This window comes from Psammomys obesus, unplaced genomic scaffold (genome assembly GCF_907164565.1).
Source record: "Psammomys obesus unplaced genomic scaffold, mPsaObe1.curated_primary_1811, whole genome shotgun sequence".
NCBI classification, from domain to species: Eukaryota; Metazoa; Chordata; class Mammalia; order Rodentia; family Muridae; genus Psammomys; species Psammomys obesus.
The window spans coordinates 77063-93853 of record NW_026596162.1 but is presented as its reverse complement, the minus strand read 5'-3'; the positions used below and the strand labels follow the sequence as shown (position 1 = coordinate 93853).

At 42.6% G+C, this 16791-nt stretch overlaps 1 protein-coding gene across 1 annotated transcript; it reads right to left on the bottom strand.

The window, feature by feature from the left end:
• Positions 1-5840: 5840 nt before the first annotated feature.
• On the bottom strand, positions 5841-14103 carry LOC129667509 (serpin B9-like). Its single transcript, XM_055595180.1, has 7 exons — positions 14088-14103; positions 13657-13834; positions 12788-12925; positions 12252-12369; positions 10314-10456; positions 7817-7972; positions 5841-6252 (listed from the first exon to the last, which is right to left on the bottom strand). The coding sequence occupies exons 2-7, from the start codon at positions 13822-13824 to the stop codon at positions 5842-5844; spliced, it is 1134 nt and encodes a 377-aa protein (XP_055451155.1). The 5' UTR covers positions 13825-13834; positions 14088-14103; the 3' UTR covers position 5841.
• Between the last annotated feature and the right edge of the window lie 2688 nt (positions 14104-16791).

Here is a 16791-nt window from a genome sequence, read left to right as displayed (position 1 = left end):
TGCTCCTCTTCTGCTAATTGGCTCCACATTTCCACAAGAGGCTCCTCACACAGCTTGTCTTCTAATCTCTGACCAGGCAGGAAGTGACACAGCTGAAGGAACTTTGGCTTGTGTCTTTTGCTCATCTTGCTTGAGGAAAGGTTTGGTTTGCTTACGTGTAGCATTTACTTCCTATGTCATCTCTGTTCTCCACCAGTAGAAGGGACTTCAACCTCCTCCACCTTTAGGTTTATCTATTTCCTCTGCTTTGACCAACAACCAGTGTGATCATTTCCTGCTTTAACCTGAGGTCTTGTGGCCACTTTTCTTAGGCCCCACATCACAAAAGCAGCTGGCCCATAGTTATCTTCCTCTTTATCCTTGTGTCCTCTGACACAGTGTCTCCTTCCTGCTCTGCTTCTCCTTCTTCCTCACCCCTGCTCCCTCCTGGGTCTTCCCTGTGATCCTCTGCTTCATTTTCTAACAACAAAGAAAGAATTTCAAACCAATTTACCTCATGAACATGGATGCAAAAATACTCAATGAAATATTCTCAAAACAAATCCAAGAACAATTCAAAAAGATAACCCACCATTATCAAGTAGGCTTCATCCCAGTGATGCAGGGATGGTTCAAAAAATGAGAATTTGTCAATGTAATCCACCATATAGACATACTGAAAGAAAAAAAACCACACATGATCATCTCATTAGATACCGAAGAAGTCTTTTTACAAAATTCAACACCTATATATGATAAAAGTCTTGGAGAGATCAGGGCTACAAGCATCATACCTGAACATGATAAAGGAAATATGCAGCAAGTCACTAGCCAACATCAAATTAAATGAAGAGAGACTCAAAAGTACCTCCATCAAAATCAGGAATAAGAGAAGGTTGTCCACTCTTTTCATATCTATTCAATATAGTATTTGATGTTCTAGGTAGAGCAATAAGACTAAAAGAGATCAAGGGGATACAAATTAGAAAGGAAGAAGTCAAAGTGTGACTATTTGCAGATGATATGAGAAAACAACACAAATAGTTCTACCAGGGAATTCCTACAGCTGATAAGCACCTTTGTTGAAGTAATTGGATACAAGATTGACTAAAAAAACAAAACAAAACAAAACAAAACAAAACAAAAAAAAAACCCGAGTAGCCCTCTTATATACAAACAACCAAAAGGTCTGAGAAAGCAAACAGGGAAACAACATCCTTTGTAATAACTTCAAGTCCTTGAAGAAAGAAATTAGAGAAGATATCAGAAGATGGAAAGGTCTCCCAAGCTCATGGACTGGAAGGATTAACCTGGTAAAAAATGGCTGTCCTACCAAAAGCAATCTACAGATTAAATGCATTCCTATCAAATTCCAACATAATTATTTGCAGACATTGAAAGAGCAGTAGTCAACTTTAGGTGGAAAAAGAAACAAACAAACAAAAAAACCAACCCAGGATAGCTAAAACAATCCTATACAATAAAAGAACTTTCGGAGGCATCACCATCCCTGATTTTAAACTCTATTGCAGGGCTATTGTACAAAAACTTATATGATGCTGGCATAAAATTAGACAGGAAGGTCAATTGAATCAAATCAAAGACCCAAGACCCAGCTGCCCTCCATGTCACCTTCATGCCTTCAAAACCCAAATCAAGTTTCCATCTTTTATGTTCTGCTGATATAGCCTGCCCACCTTGGAGGAGAGCTTTGTCAGCTCCTGTGTGCTGACCCTGAGGAAATATTATTTCTATTGTTCCAGTAGTTCACAGAATATTTTCTTTTGTGGTGATACAGCTGCTTCTTTAGCCCCAGCATGACTAAACTAAACTAAACTAAACTAAATTAAACTAAACTAAACTAAACTAAACTAAACTAAACTAAACTAAACAGCACACACCTTAACTAAACTCTCATACCATTAGCCCCACAAAGCTCTCCTTGCTTCCCTCTGAAACCTCACAAACCTGGACCCCACTGTTCGCATTTCTCTAGGAACCTTATTTTCAGAGCTCTTCCATCAATGGCCCATGGAACACTGAGCATTCAACAGTTGTTTCAGCCCCCAAAGTGCTCCCATGTTCTTCACACCAAGTAGTCCAACACAAAACGCATACAGTTCAGGTCTGTCATAGCAACAGCCCCACCCTTGGCACTGACCTCTGCTCCTGTTTCATTTCTGTAGCTGTGGATGGAACACTCTGACCAAAAGTAAATGTGGGCAGAAAGGAGCCAGAAGGGTCCAGGTGTTTATTCTTTCTCTGCTCTTGACTCGATGCTTTCAGTTCCTGTCTTGACTTCTTCACTAATGGAACCTGACACTTTAGGCTGCAAGCTGACACTGTAGGCTGCAATCAACTTGATTGCTCACAGGAGCTGGAAAACTCACAGATGGGAATACAAATGTCCTTGTGAAGGCTGAGGCTGAGGAGCTCTGAGGTTTCTATGTGTAGAGGAGTAGGCACAGATGTAGGATCGAGGAGCATTGTTACAGAGGGGATATGCATAACTGAAACCCAGAAAGAATCTTTGGCTGCTAAACATTTCCCTGCCGGCCTCAAGAAATGTGTTGAAACAAAGCATAGTTCTAGCTCCAACAGAAACATGTGAGAGTTTGCTATCAACAAAATATCAGCGATGATGTCCTAGCTACACAGCTTCAGCTGTCTTGAATAGCATGTGTCTCTCTAGAGTAGGTTACATAAAATCGTGTAGTCACAGAACAAAAGAAATCCTAAATTGATGCAATTTTTAAATGCACTGCTGGGACTTGAGGAAGGTGGAGCATGCAGAGTGAGGGTATCTGCTACAGTGGTAGATGCTGTTTTATAATGTCGTAGCTGTGGGTTGGTGTAAGCAGCTGTTCTGTTAACTGTTCTAAGTTAATACACACCTACTGGTTTGTCTAATTGTCCATAGTTTATAATGCTGTAGCTGTTGGGCTGGTGCAAGCAACTGCCCTGCTAAGTTAATACACACCTAATGGTTTGTCTAATTGACCATAAGGATTTAGCTCCACAGAGATTTAGGGGTTGGCCATAAATGCTTCTTGAACAACACAGTTTTGGTATCACTCTGTAACATTCCATTACTCCACAATCATGATCCATCCATTTAAGGATTTTGGAGAGTCTTCGAGACATTGTTTTTTGTTTTGGTTTGTTTTGTTTTTTTCCAGAGAAATTCAGTTGATGTATAAAACCTAAAAATTCAATGGAGTAGACTTTCTATTTAGTGAGTGTTAAAAATTGTTCAAGGCATTAACTCAGCTTGGTTTTTGAACGGAGACAACTCTGGTTTCAAAAATTATCCTTTATGTGAAGCTCTACCTTGAAGAGCACGCCCACTTATGTGGCTCATCTTCTTGCCGAGTTGACATAAAATGGGCCAGCACAACTTTCTAACTCTTAGTCAGCATTCAGCATACAGCTTGCTTTCTCTTTCTACCACGTGACATATATCCCAGATTTTTTTTTCCTGCTACAAATGTGGCTACAAACTACATCCAAGTCCCTGTCCGTTTGTGGACTGGTGTGGTGACATCACTGGGACATGTCCTTAGTGAACTTACTGGAGATGTAACCTTATGGAAGATATTACCAGAGCTTGTCCTGGCTTGGCCTTGTTAATGGTATGATCCTGTGGCTCCTTCTTACTCTCCTTCCTGGCTTCCCCTGGTAAGATTAACTTCCTAACATTAAATTGACAGAACCGTTAATGAGTATTTTTTTTGATTATTAACTTTTTGGCTTGTATTATTTCATTTTTGCATTTTATTTATTTATGTTTGTGTGTGTGTGTGTGTGTGTGTGTGTGTGTGTGTGTGTGTGTGTGAGCATACATGCCAAAGTGCATGCATGTGTGTACCACCATGCTCAAGGTGAGGTCAGAGAACTCCTTGCTGGAGTCAGTTCTCTTTTTCTTCTACCATGTGGGTTCTAGTAACCAAACTCAAGTAGTCAGCCATGGCAGAAAGGACTTCATCCACTGACACTTCTCTGAGGTTCCTGAGTTACAGAAATCTTAATTTGTCTTTCCTGTTTTCTGTTGATTTCTGATGTTCTTTGAGTCTAATGCTGTTGTTCAATATGTGTAAAGGAGTAACTTCTGCTTTAATCATGCTAGTTGCTTTTTCTTTTCATTGACCAGCAACACTTTCTCTTCAACTCAAGAACAGCCACAAGTATTGGGACAACTGGATGTTCATATATAAAAGAACCACATTGGTCTTCTAGCTCACACCATATGCGGATCAGTAATGGAAATATCAATGCTGCAAGCCATGAAATTCTTGGAGAAGAACATAGTAGCAGTTTATTGTGAGCTTGAGTTTGCTCATGGGATTCTTAGCTGTGGTATGGATAAACTGAGCAACAAAAACAACATTAAATAAGAGGGATTTCATTATACAAAATCAATCTGTGTGCATCAATGGACATTATCAAGAAAGCAGAGAGAAAACCTATATAAAATATACAGAACAGGTACATCTACAAAAACAGAGAGAAGGTTGATGGTTACAGAGGCAGAGAGAAGGAAGGATAGAGAGTCACTGCTTAATGGTTATACAATGTGTTTGGGAAAGGATTAAAGATGACTATAGCATGCCACCAGCAGAATCTGAATTTCTTACCTACATATTATTGTTATTATTAAATTAATAAAGGAAATAAAATGCTAAAATGCATAATAGTAGGTGTTATACAAATATTAATAAAACTGCATTTAAATTTTTTATTTTAAATTTGTTTGTAAGTGTGTGATTCTGAGTGAAGATACATGTAGCATGTGCATACAGGAGCTATTAAAGCTGAAAGAGGTCATAGGTATCCCTGAAACTGGAGTTAGGGGAGGTGGTGAGCAGCCACGTGGGTGGTGAACAGTTTCCCTGAAATCTCTGCAAGAGCAGCAAGCTCTCCAAACTTCTGAGCCATCTCTCTAGCCACATTCTGGCACTCTAACACAGCAAAGTCACTCATGCCACCTGCAAGTGGCATAGTGTGGGCCATATGGCATAGTTAGATATAACCTTGGCCACTGACAAACAAAAGATGTAATTGTGGGACAATCTGAGATGCTGAAGGTTAACAGAGACAGCAACTACTCCAAGTAGTCCGATTAAAGTTCAAACTGCACACGTTTGGTGAGAAAACAAAATTTATTTTTAAATGGCTTGTAAGGACTTCCTAGAATTTAATAATTACAGTCAGTGCTAGAGAAACACAATAGTTTACAGAAACATGATTCCCCAAGGAGGGCACGTGTCCAGGCTACTTTTCAGGACCACCAGGCAAACTGACCATGAATAGTAAAGGCCAGCTGTTAAAGGCTCACACTATCGGCACATTTCCCCAAGCCTGAGACAACGTTGGGCACATATCTGGTGAGTAGTGGACCCCAAAGAGAGTAAATTTTAGATGTACGCAAAGGACTAGTCACCAGGAAAACTGCAGTCGCCATCATCACCCACAGAAGCATTTACTACGATGCTATGAGGGTAAGACAAATGATGGCTAGAGCTGAGCTGCCAGGAAAGCACAGTGCATACGGCTGGCACGGCTTGTCCGGGCAGCGAGAGCGGGATATGTTTAGGGTTACCTTAGAGGATTTTTGTAGGCTGTCTCATGGGACATCTTTGCCTCCTCAACACAACAAGAAGTCAAAACACTCTGTGGTCCTGTGACCTGGCAAAGAGCACATATGAATGCCAGGATAGAGAGAGCTGGATGAGGGCATCATAAGATCAGGCTGAAAAGAAGAAAGTGCCCACATCTTGCAACATGTTTTCCCATCCTCACTGTGATTTAGGAGGGTCAAGATGCTGAGAAGAGAGAACTTTTCCCCACATAATAATTGTGCCTTTATGGAGATGAGAACCTGCCACAGAACAGGAGGCTGTTGGTTTTGTTGTGCCTGATGAAGAAGAGGAAGGGGTGGTCAGCACGGAAAATGTGCACCTGACCTTCAGTTAGACAGTAACATACAGCTGATGCTCCTGCTGCTGCTGCAGCCTCTGTGCCTGCCTCATTGACCTCTACCACACTCTTGTGAACAAACTTGGACACACAGAGTCCTTCATCTAGAGACATTCCTGATAGGTCAGCCTTGTTGCTGTCAAAGACATCCACCATTCCCAAATGCTGGAACAGGGTTTTCATGTCATAATCCTCTTGCAGTTTAAATTTTGGAAGGAAAACTTTAACTTCCCTGCTCTTCATAAAGTCTGGTTTGGTCCAGGCTGTTATCTTCTCAAAAGTGAGACTGTTTTCTACCTGACAAAGCAGAATTGGAGATTTTCAGATTCACAGTGGAGGTCTTACCCAGAACCAGGGCGTTCGCTGCTCACAGTGCACTGAATCATCTTCCGCGGGGCACTGCCTCACACATGGATAGTGGGAGCATCCCACAGTCCTGCCAGCTTGTGTCTGATGGACATGGAGGTCAAGCCGCCTGGGGTAGGAAGACCCATCTGTCCTCTCCTAAACTACTTCTCAGACATCTTTTATTCTGACAGGTTTCCTTATTCAGGTGATTATGGTTTAGTGTTTGATTGCTTTTGTTCCCTTGAGCTAGACTTAGTTTTGAAGATACTAAATCATTGCTGCCAAATTAAAACTTAAAAACAGGAAAAGAAATGACTTTTTGTGAGTCACAACTGATGGGGGGGGTGTTTATCCAAGGTTGGTTTGATTGTGTTTTGTGGGTTCTTTTAGCTTGAATATGAAATTTTACCAAAAGTCTCATTTTTAAAATCCTTGTGTGGGAGGCAGCTGAAATTTTAGGCATGAGGGAATCTAGCTGGATAAAGAAACTAGTTGCTGGAGGTGTAAGTCATTCTCTGTCCATGTCCCTTCTCATTTCCCTGTTTCCTGATTACTAAAAGGTCTGTAGTCCCTGTCATATACACTTGCTACCATGGCAACCAATGATGGTGCTAAGTAATTTAAAATTAACCCACTGAAACCGTGAGGCACCATAAATCCTTCCTCCTCTAGATGATTCATGTCAGGCATTTGGTCAGTGGTGAAAAACTAGCTAACAGCCTAGAGAACAATGTCACAGTTAGGGGGCCAGATGGTGAGAGCCAGGTGAGCTGTTCTGCTTACAGAGACCCCTGAGGTCACTGCACTCTACTGCCCACCATCAGAGGATGGCTCACACAATCTGGAGAATCCTGCTGCGAGGAAAACCAAGATGTGCCATACTGGCCTGCCTGACTCTGCCTTCCCTAGCTGCATCCCTCCTTTAGGTTAAAGAACAATATTTTTTTCTGTGTACTTTATGGTGTCAGATATTAAAATAAAATAGTAACAAAGGTCATGATATAAGGTTTTATTTTCAGTGGGTGACTATTTTCTAAGCCCTGTGCTAAGTTTGTGGCCTGAGTTGCCCTCAGTTTATTCTACCAGGTATCCATATCCCAATCTAGCGATGAGGTTATACCATGGGGTAAGGTCACACAGCCCGCAACGGGAGTCTGGGACACAGCATAAATCCCAAAGCCTTGTGCCTTGTGCTTGAATCTGGGCCTGTGAGTACCAGCAACTCAATTGAAAGTTGCAAAGGTGAAAACAGGAAGGACCTCTGCAAGCTGCCCAAATAAAAATGTAAACACCAACTCAGCCACAAACTCTTTGATCTACAGTGGTACCCTGCCTGCAAGGTACGCTAGGGCAGTAGTTGCTCAGAGCTTGTGGAGTAACCAACCAATATTTGATTTGACATCAGTCCCACTCCATGAGATGAATTCTGTTCTAATGAGAAAGGACCCAGGGGATGCTAGATTCTGCTTGAAGAGATTTAGAGTGGTGAACGCTATGGACCTGTCTGCCTCACCTGGCTGAGGTCCACACCATCGTCTGGGAGCAGGATCAACATGCTCAGCTCCATACCCTTATAGGGCATCTCCAGCATTCGTGCCTGTACTTCCTTCACATAGGCGAGGTCAAACGTGTCTTCCTGACACATCATCTGCACTGGCCTTCTCTCCTTCTGAACAAACAAATCCAGAACACAAAAGACATTATTGAGAGCATTAAGTAGGTTTCCAAATGAGGTGCGGTTTAATACCAAGTGTGTTTTCAGCACTCACAAGGAAAACAATATTCATGTTTCAGTGACTTCTTTGACAATGTCTGCCTGCCTCTTCCCGATTTCATTAAAAATAAGCAGACGTGGGGCTTTCTCTTTTAAAGTTTCTATTGATGTGATAAAATACCATGACCAAAAGCAACATGGGGAGGATAGGGTTTATTTCATATCACAACTCTTGGGTCACATTCCATCACTGAGTGAAGTCAGAGGATTGTCTCAGGCAGACGCCATGGAAGGATGCTACTTAATTCACGTGTTCCTCATGGCTTTCTCAGCCAGCTCTCTTACCCAGGTCAGACCACCTGCTCAGGGTTGGCAATACCAACAGTGGGCTGGGCCCATACCAGTCATTAATCCAGACAAGTCCCAGCAGAGTTGCCTGAAGGCCAGTCTTACCAAGGCAATCCCTCAATGTAAAATCCTTCTTCTCAACTTGCTCTAGCTTGTGTCAAGCTGATGGAACAACAACCAAGAAGGGGATCAACTAGGAAAACATGATATGATATCCAGCAAAAGATATACGTCAATTTAATATTAGTATCTAGGCCCTAGTTAGGTGTAAAATAGTCCATGAAGGCTCATGTTCTTTATCCACATAGTGCTTATACTGGCATATGGTTAAACCTTTAGGATGAAGAGCCTAATGGACAAAAATTAGTGTTGGGGAGCAGGTGCCCCTGAAGGGGATATTGGCACTGCAGCCCCTTTCCTGATCCTCTCTTTTGCTTCCTGACTGCTGTGAGGTGAACGAGCCTCCACCATGCTTTTTCACTATGCTGTACTGCACCAACACAACCTGGAGTGATTGAGCCAACTGACCCAGAATGAAATTTCTGGAACCATCAACCAAAATAAAGATTTCTTCTTTTAAGTTGACTCTCTCGGATAGTTTGTTACTCTAATAGGAAAGATGACTTACTGATCACATGGAAGATTTTCGACATTTAATATGATCAACAGTTATATTGAAGGAAGCAGCATAACCAATTATAAACAACAGAGAAAGTTTTCATGAAGTAGGCTGGATATATTTTCATAGTGCTGTGAATGAGCCTGCACACAGATATGTCCTCTCAGAAAACAGCCTGGCCACAGGAGGACACATGCTCACAGGTTCACAATGGGCCACAATCTTCTAACCCACCACAAAGCAGAAAGCTGAAGGGCTCACGCACTCACAGGCTCAGGGTGGAGCCACCTACTGATAGCCCATCCCAGGGAAGGGAAATCTTAAATACAGATATCTGATACATGGAAAGACTTTAATCCATGGTACATTAAACATAAAAACATGCTACAGACCATTCATAATATAGATTAAATTTCCCAATAAAAAACCTCAATCTTAGGGCTGGAGAGTTGGCTCAGAGGTTAAGAGTGTTGGTTGATCTTCAAGAGGTCCTGAGTTCAATTCCCAGCAACCACCTGGTGCCTTACAACCATCTGTAATCAGACCTGGTGCCCTCTTTTGCTGTGCAGATATACATGCAGACAGAACTTTGTATGTATAATAAATAAATATTAAAAAATCTAATTCTTTAAAAATTTCTGCTAAATTACATTTAATAAAAACTTAATCGGGAGTTTAACTTTAATAAGGATCCAAAGTGCATGAAATTTTATTTTTATAGTGATTGGGCAAAATATTTTAATATTTACTTAAATTCAAATTATACTCTAATAACAACTGAGATCTTAATCACTCATGCTCCATATTGGAAACCTACTTAAATACTACTTAATAATGACAAATTGACCAATAATTTAAATGCTTATTTTAATTAGAAAATACATTATTATTATAATATAAATATTTGTATATTCCTTTCTACTCTGCCTCATACTCCATATATATATTAAACAACCTCAGTGTCACAGTTTTGGTGTTCTTGAACTTAAAGATAAATTAGTATCTAGAATGAGATGGAAACAATGGTTTAATGAGAAATTATCAGAATCTGTAAGAGCCACCAACAGAATGAAAAATAATAAAGGCAGCAAATCTTCTTTATTCCTATAATTTTTCTACAAAGTTTTACCTTTCATTCAGAAATGTAAGTCTCAAATGGTTTTCTGTGTTTTCCTGATTTCTTCCTTTCTCATTTGAGGCTCAATCCCAGCACCCCACACAGGATATGCCATCTCTACCACTGAACCGAGCAGCTGCACATTCATGAATAAAGATATCCCTACAATTTCTTCATGGCACAGGCATGAAATTTTGGAAACTGTTCTTTACCTTGTTAATTTTAAAGGTCATTTCACTGGTGTCTTCTTTATCAAACTGTTGATTCCACTTTCCTTTGAAATATAAGGCGTTCACAAGAACCAGCTTGGTCTCTGGATCAACTGAATCACTTGACAACAGCTCTGGAATTTTGCCTTTTGAGAAAGCAGAGACTTCCTTCAGGGTCATTTAAACACGTGTGAGACATAAGCTGATGTGGAATCTGGGCAGAGCGAAGCATCATGTTTTCAAATTTGTTGAATTTGGGTAAATACATTAAAAAAAATCAAAACAAAGCACCAACACCTGTGTTTGGCTCGAGGTCGTGCACGCTGGAGGAACAATACCAAGGTGAGGGTGCTGAGAGACTGGTAAGTCTCTCAAGGAAGGCAGGTTAGGGAAAAGGATGAGAAGCGACTCCAGGAATGAGGACAAAACAAGCAGGAAATATGAAAGGGGGTAGGAAGGGAGCACAGCCTTCCCCTCGGGTGGCTAATGTTGATTGCTATCTTGCCTGGGTCTGGAATCAGCTGAGAGTCATGTCTGTGGGCAGATCTGTAAGGACATTTCCCAGAAAGAGGAAATATTGGAGAGGATGCTCTCCAGATGTGAAGCCTGTTTCAGTCCTTGCTGGTGAGGGCATTTGGTCTGCTCATATCAGCACACCTGTCATGAGCTGACACTGGCACCCAACAGCTTTGGCCATCATGAGCATGAAGACTAGTGGCTCTGTAGAATCCTTTTGGCTTTTCATGCCAGACTGAAACTGCTGAGGTCTCCAGCCTCATAGACTGGGCAGCTACCAGATTCTGAGCTCCTCCACGTGCAGATGGTCAATGGCTGACCGCATAGTCAGCATTGAGTGTGCCAATCGACTAAATGCCCTCGATAATAGGTACTCACTCTATTCCTCTGGAGAACCCCGGCTAATATCCTAATGTTAAACACAGCATGTCATCTAGCACTTTGTAGCCATGCCCAGTTCTAACATATCACATGCAGAGACCCAACTCCAGAAAGTAGTTTGTGAAGGGAGTGTTACTATCCTATACTTTACAGGGCATTTCACTCCTCAAAGAGATAATGCAGGTGAGAGGGATGACTCCCTTCTTCTCTTTTCACTGATCAAGACAATCCTGACTAATTTCTGATATCAAGGGTGCACAAGAAGTAAGATTCCAACAAGAAAGGGGCAAGTAATTGATGAGTGTAAGAAAAGATTCCTACTCTTTACTGCCTGTCTGTTAGCAGAAATAGGAATGTACCTAGTGATACAGAGGCATCTGAATGGTTCAAATGTCAGACAATGACCTCTGTGATCTCAAGGTCAATACTGGACCAGTCATCTCTGACATAAAAACAAATAAGGTTCAATAAGTGGGAGGGGCTTTTAGATCAGTGTAGCTGAACAGCCAAGACAGAGTATCTTCATTGGAATTCAAGTCTAATTCCATCAAATGACAGTGAGATCTGAAGCAGGAAGTGTGGAAGCAGAAACAAGTGTCCTCTTTGTAGCTGAAAGTGGTAGGGGATGAAGAAACACAGACTGTATGAAGAAACAGCCCCAGCAGAACTACCCATGAATCTCCATCTCAGAGATGGCAGAGTCACATGACCAGTGAACACTGCAGGCCACTAATGTAAACAGTTAGACTGAAAATCAGGCCCATGAGTTCTCATGACATATTTATCAACCCCTCTGTTCTAGAGAAATAAACAAACAACTTTGTTTTTTAAAATCTAAGTGTCTGAGTAGAACCTCCATGAATTCACTGAGTTCTTATAGCATTTGGCCTAGCTGGTTCCCATCGCTTTGACTCTCTGAAGTAACAGTGCGATTAGTGTGCGGTGGAAAGAAGTGGAAAGTGACAGAAAGAGAAGGTTAGGAAGGAGAGAGTCATGAATGGAAAGGACAGGAATGTGGGGTGTGAAATAACTTAAGATTCTGACCTTTAGTCTTTTTGGAGACCCATGTGTTTATGTGTTTCCTGGATTCCTCTGCAGCTTTGGCAAAGGAGAGCTGCTCCATCTCAGAGTGATAGAACTCAAGACAGGACTCCTTAAAGGTCTTAGGAGAGAAAATGTTCAGGGTGGTAACATTGCAAATTAAATGTTAGCCTTCTTCCCAACCTTTGGATTACTATGGCTTTAAAAAGTCAAAAGTAATGTCAGTGTAGGTATCACTTTAAAGAACAAACAGTTATGAGAATAGATAAATAAAATTACAAATATTAAGATTTGAAATACTTCAAGATATCATTATAGAATTGCTGTCTTTGGGGAATTTTAAGTGATTGGGTCTCATTATGTAGCCTAGGCTGGCCTAGAACTCATGACCCTCATGTCTCACCCTTCTACATGCAGGTGTTACAGATGTATACCCTCATACAGGCTAGAATCTGATCCTGTTTTTTTCTCAACTTCTCTAGGCTCCATAGCAACAAGTATTTGAATACAGTCGTTATCATTCTACTGATACAACTTACTGGGAAGAATTCACAAGTATTCTCTGCAAAGAGCCTGTTGGCCATGCTGAGGGAGTACTTTTTGCCTGGCTTGTTCAGGATACTGAGAAGGGACTGGAAGCCTTGATGAATGTCTTCCTCTAGGTTCACACCAAGTGCCTGTGAAGTGAAAGAAAGAAACTTTTTCATACCAGTGATGAAACATTATAGCTGCAAATGAATTTTACAAGCTGAAGAAGAGATGGCTCAGGCACTGACATACACGAGGCTCTGGTGAAAGGTAGGTTGGCATGAAACATTTAAAAGCAGAAATTATCCCTCCTTGCCAATGAATAATTATAAAGTCTGTTGTTCTAAAACCAAGAAACATCTCAGCATCCATATTTCACACAATATCAACATCTTCTTTTGCCCATTGCATATTGAGAATCACCCTACGGTCTCCAGCATGCTAGGCAAGTGCTCTGCCACTGAGCCTTAATCACAGAACCTACCTCCATCATTAAATAAAACGAGCAAAATAAAACAAAATAATAAAAGACCAAAATAGCTTTTTATTTGAAACTAAGTTGCACATGGTGGCCTTGGATTGGGATCTTCCTGTCTCAGTCTCCTTAAGAGTTGGATTTAAAGGTCTCTGCCACCAGGCCTAGAATAAATTATTTTCGCACCCCTTTCTTTAAAAAAAAAAAAGTCTGAACAAAATTTTGAGAGTTCCTTTTATGTTTTTCCTAGGAAAACTCATTGTCAGTAAGGAAGTATCACTGGAGGAGATTCAAGCTTCTGTCCTCTTTAGCTCCTGCTCCATGAAATTGTGTGCATATTTCTACTGCCCCTTCGCAGAGTCTCTTAGACAAGTGAAAGAGGAAGTAAGGTGACAGGCAACTTACCTGAGATATCTGGGCTGCAGTCTCTCTCTTTGCCCCCAGGAGGACCATAGCTAGAGCAGAGGAGATGCTCACAGGAGAATAACATACATTTTTGGAAGGGTTGTTTTCACAGAGCGTCTTCAAAAGCTGGATGGCAAAGGTGCCATTTGCTTCTGACACAGTGTTCATGATGCAGAGTCTGGAGGCAAAAGAGAAATGGTACTTAAGGCAGTGCTGAAGGTTCCCTGACCTGACACAGGGAAATCTGGGTCTCTACTTCTGGTTGTCACTTCATGGCACATAAATCTTTTAAATTGGATTTCAGGGATTGATTCTAGATCACATTCCTTCCATTGTTAGGGTTATTAGCTAAGTGTGGTCATGGCAACAGACAAAACTAGCTCCTGTCTCATCTGCACAGGTAGAAGGAAAAGATCATCAGGGATGTATACACAGGACAAGCTGAGAGGCAGGCTCTAGTCTCCTTCCATACAGGCCAGGCACTTTCTTCTCAAGATGGCTGAGTGGAGGATAAAAAGAAGGAGGAAGAGAGGATGAATCCAGGAAGGAAACCGCCATGACCTCTGTGTCATTCAGTCTGGCTTCCACGACTCTGCATCCTTGACTCTGCTGGGAAGAATCCTCCTGAGTTATCCATGAGGCATTAGACAGTGCGCTCCACGTTTGCCAGTTGCTGCAGGAAAGACACTGAGATGCTGGATGAGACCCCTGTACAGGCTGGTGCTGTCTCCTGTGCTGTGCAGCAGGGAGCATTCCCCTGCAGTGGCTGCTCAGGACTTGCATCAGCTGCAGGACCCAGGCTGCTTTTCCCTCGAGCATGCCTCACCTCCCAGGTGAATAGACAGCTTGGCTCAGACTAGGTGACTGCTGCTGACACCTTAACCCAGTTCTGAGTGTGAATTCCATGGCCTTGCTCTCACTGCCACATGACCTTCACCACGTCACCACGTGTGTTCCAGAGTGTTTCCTTCTGTGCTAAAATGCAGAGCAGACAGCCAAGGGAGCCTCAGAACACTCCATCCCAACATCTTCCCACTCCCCAGACAGGAGGACACAGCATCCTGAGAGAGTACCTAGACCCTTTGCCTCCTCCCCTTCAGTCTCCCAGGCTCTGACAGGATGCTGGGGCTGCTTTATTTCAACGACTTCCCCTCTGGTTGGTCCTCTCATCTGACCCAGCTTACCACCCCTACATCCTGTTCATCTCTATGTCACTTTAAAGTTTCATCTGAGTCCTTGAAGTGCTGTTTATTCCACCTAGAAGGTCATCTCCCCCATCGCTGTCACTGAGTTCAAACTACTCACCCCTCCCGCCTTTATTGGGACAGGACAACCTCAGGGCCTGTGCTATCCTGTCCTACCCTGGTGCAGCTGCCCTACCCCAGGTTTGCTCATCACTCCTAAGAGTAATCCTTTCTCTTACTGATTGCTGCCTCCATCTTAGTAGATGCTCTGTGAAGGCAAAAGTGATGCCTGAAACTCCACAATCTAGTCACCATGCAGCGTGATCAGAATAAAGGTAGGTGTTAGGGTTCCCTCACCATGGGGACTTACTTTTAAAATGGGAATGAAGAGTTGGTGAAGAACTCAGAGTAGGCTAGAATCTTTTGATATTTAGAGGGCACAAATGTAAGAGATATTGTTTTGCAGATCCTTGATGAGAGGGCAGAGGTAATCAAATGGTCTTAGGTCAAGAGAAAGCTGGATGGAAGACAGTGGAAAAGGCCACAGAAACCCTGTAGCACCTATGCCTGACTCAGATGGGTCAATACAGCTCCAGCACCCCAGCCCTAAGACCAGTCTAATAGCCACTGGTATATCTGGTGAAGTCACCTCTGGGAATGCTCACCAGACACCACCTCCTCTGTCTCTTTTCCTAACTTTCAGGTCCTGGGGTTTCTGTACTTAGCCTAGAGCTTCTAAAGTTGGCCTTTCTGAGTCCCACCTTCCTGCTTTGAAGAAGCTGTACTTACCTCCACCTTTGTGGCCTTCTAGCGCAGTACTCAAGGTCTGATGTCCCTGGAGTTTAGTGGCCTCCCTACCTGGTCCAGACAGGCCCTTTATTCACTGCAGGGCGGGGACATCATGGTCAATGCCCCAGGGGGAGGTTTCTGGCCTGGCCTGAACCATCTCTGGCTTCTGGAGGGTGGAGATGTTTGAGGTTTGGACCACATCTGGGCCTCAGAGAAAGTGAAACTAGTAGGATCCTTAGGTCTCTGGCTGACCAGCAACCAAGGGAGTAGGATGGCAGGATGTCTAGAGGGCCTGGTGGCTGCTGCTGATTGAAACCTCTGTCGTGAGAGATTCAGCCATGAAGGTGTTTGCTCCAGGTGTCCTTTCAGGTCTGCACTAGCCCAGACCCACATGAGCAATCCTGGTGCTAACTTCCAGAGGACAGTTTTCCAATTGTTCAGGACTGGAGGACTCTTCCTGGCATAAGGACAGAAACAGACACTGAGACAAGTTAGTACAGGACACTGTGTCCTCAGTTCCTGGGCAGGACACACTGTATTTGCATGGCCAAAAGAAAGGAGACATCCTAAAATTTTGCATCTTCACTGTCTCATGTTCTTTAATTTTTAAAATTAAAATAATGTGTTTTATTTATGTGCGTATTTTGCCTGCACGTATGTCTGTGTAACATGTGCATGCCTTGTGCACTCAGAGGACAGAGATTTTTTACATGCTGGGGATGTACCTCTCCATGGCCTTGGGGACGGTTCCTTAGGAATTCTGTCCCAGGACAGACGCATTTGTAGCAGAGACCCTTGTCGTCAGTGTACTGATTTGTCCTTCAAAGACTACATTCAGTGACTTTGACTATACCATACTTACTGTCTGTACTTGTGGCCTTCCCTTGGGGACTTTAGGGTCCTGACAAATGCCCCGTGTCAGTGCCTGAGTCCTGTGACATCATCTGGGCCAGGTACTTAGTGACCAGTCTGCTACCTCTCTCTCTCTCTCTTGCTCTTGGTCTCTTCCGTTTCTCTGTTGGGTTACCGCCTTCTCCCACCATATAACCCCTCTCCATCCTATAAACCTCTTTCGCTTAATATCTCTTGTGTGCATCATTTAAAAAAAAAAAAATAGTAACCTCCGTGCATCGGGCCAGGAAGGGATCTCCTGGTAGCATCC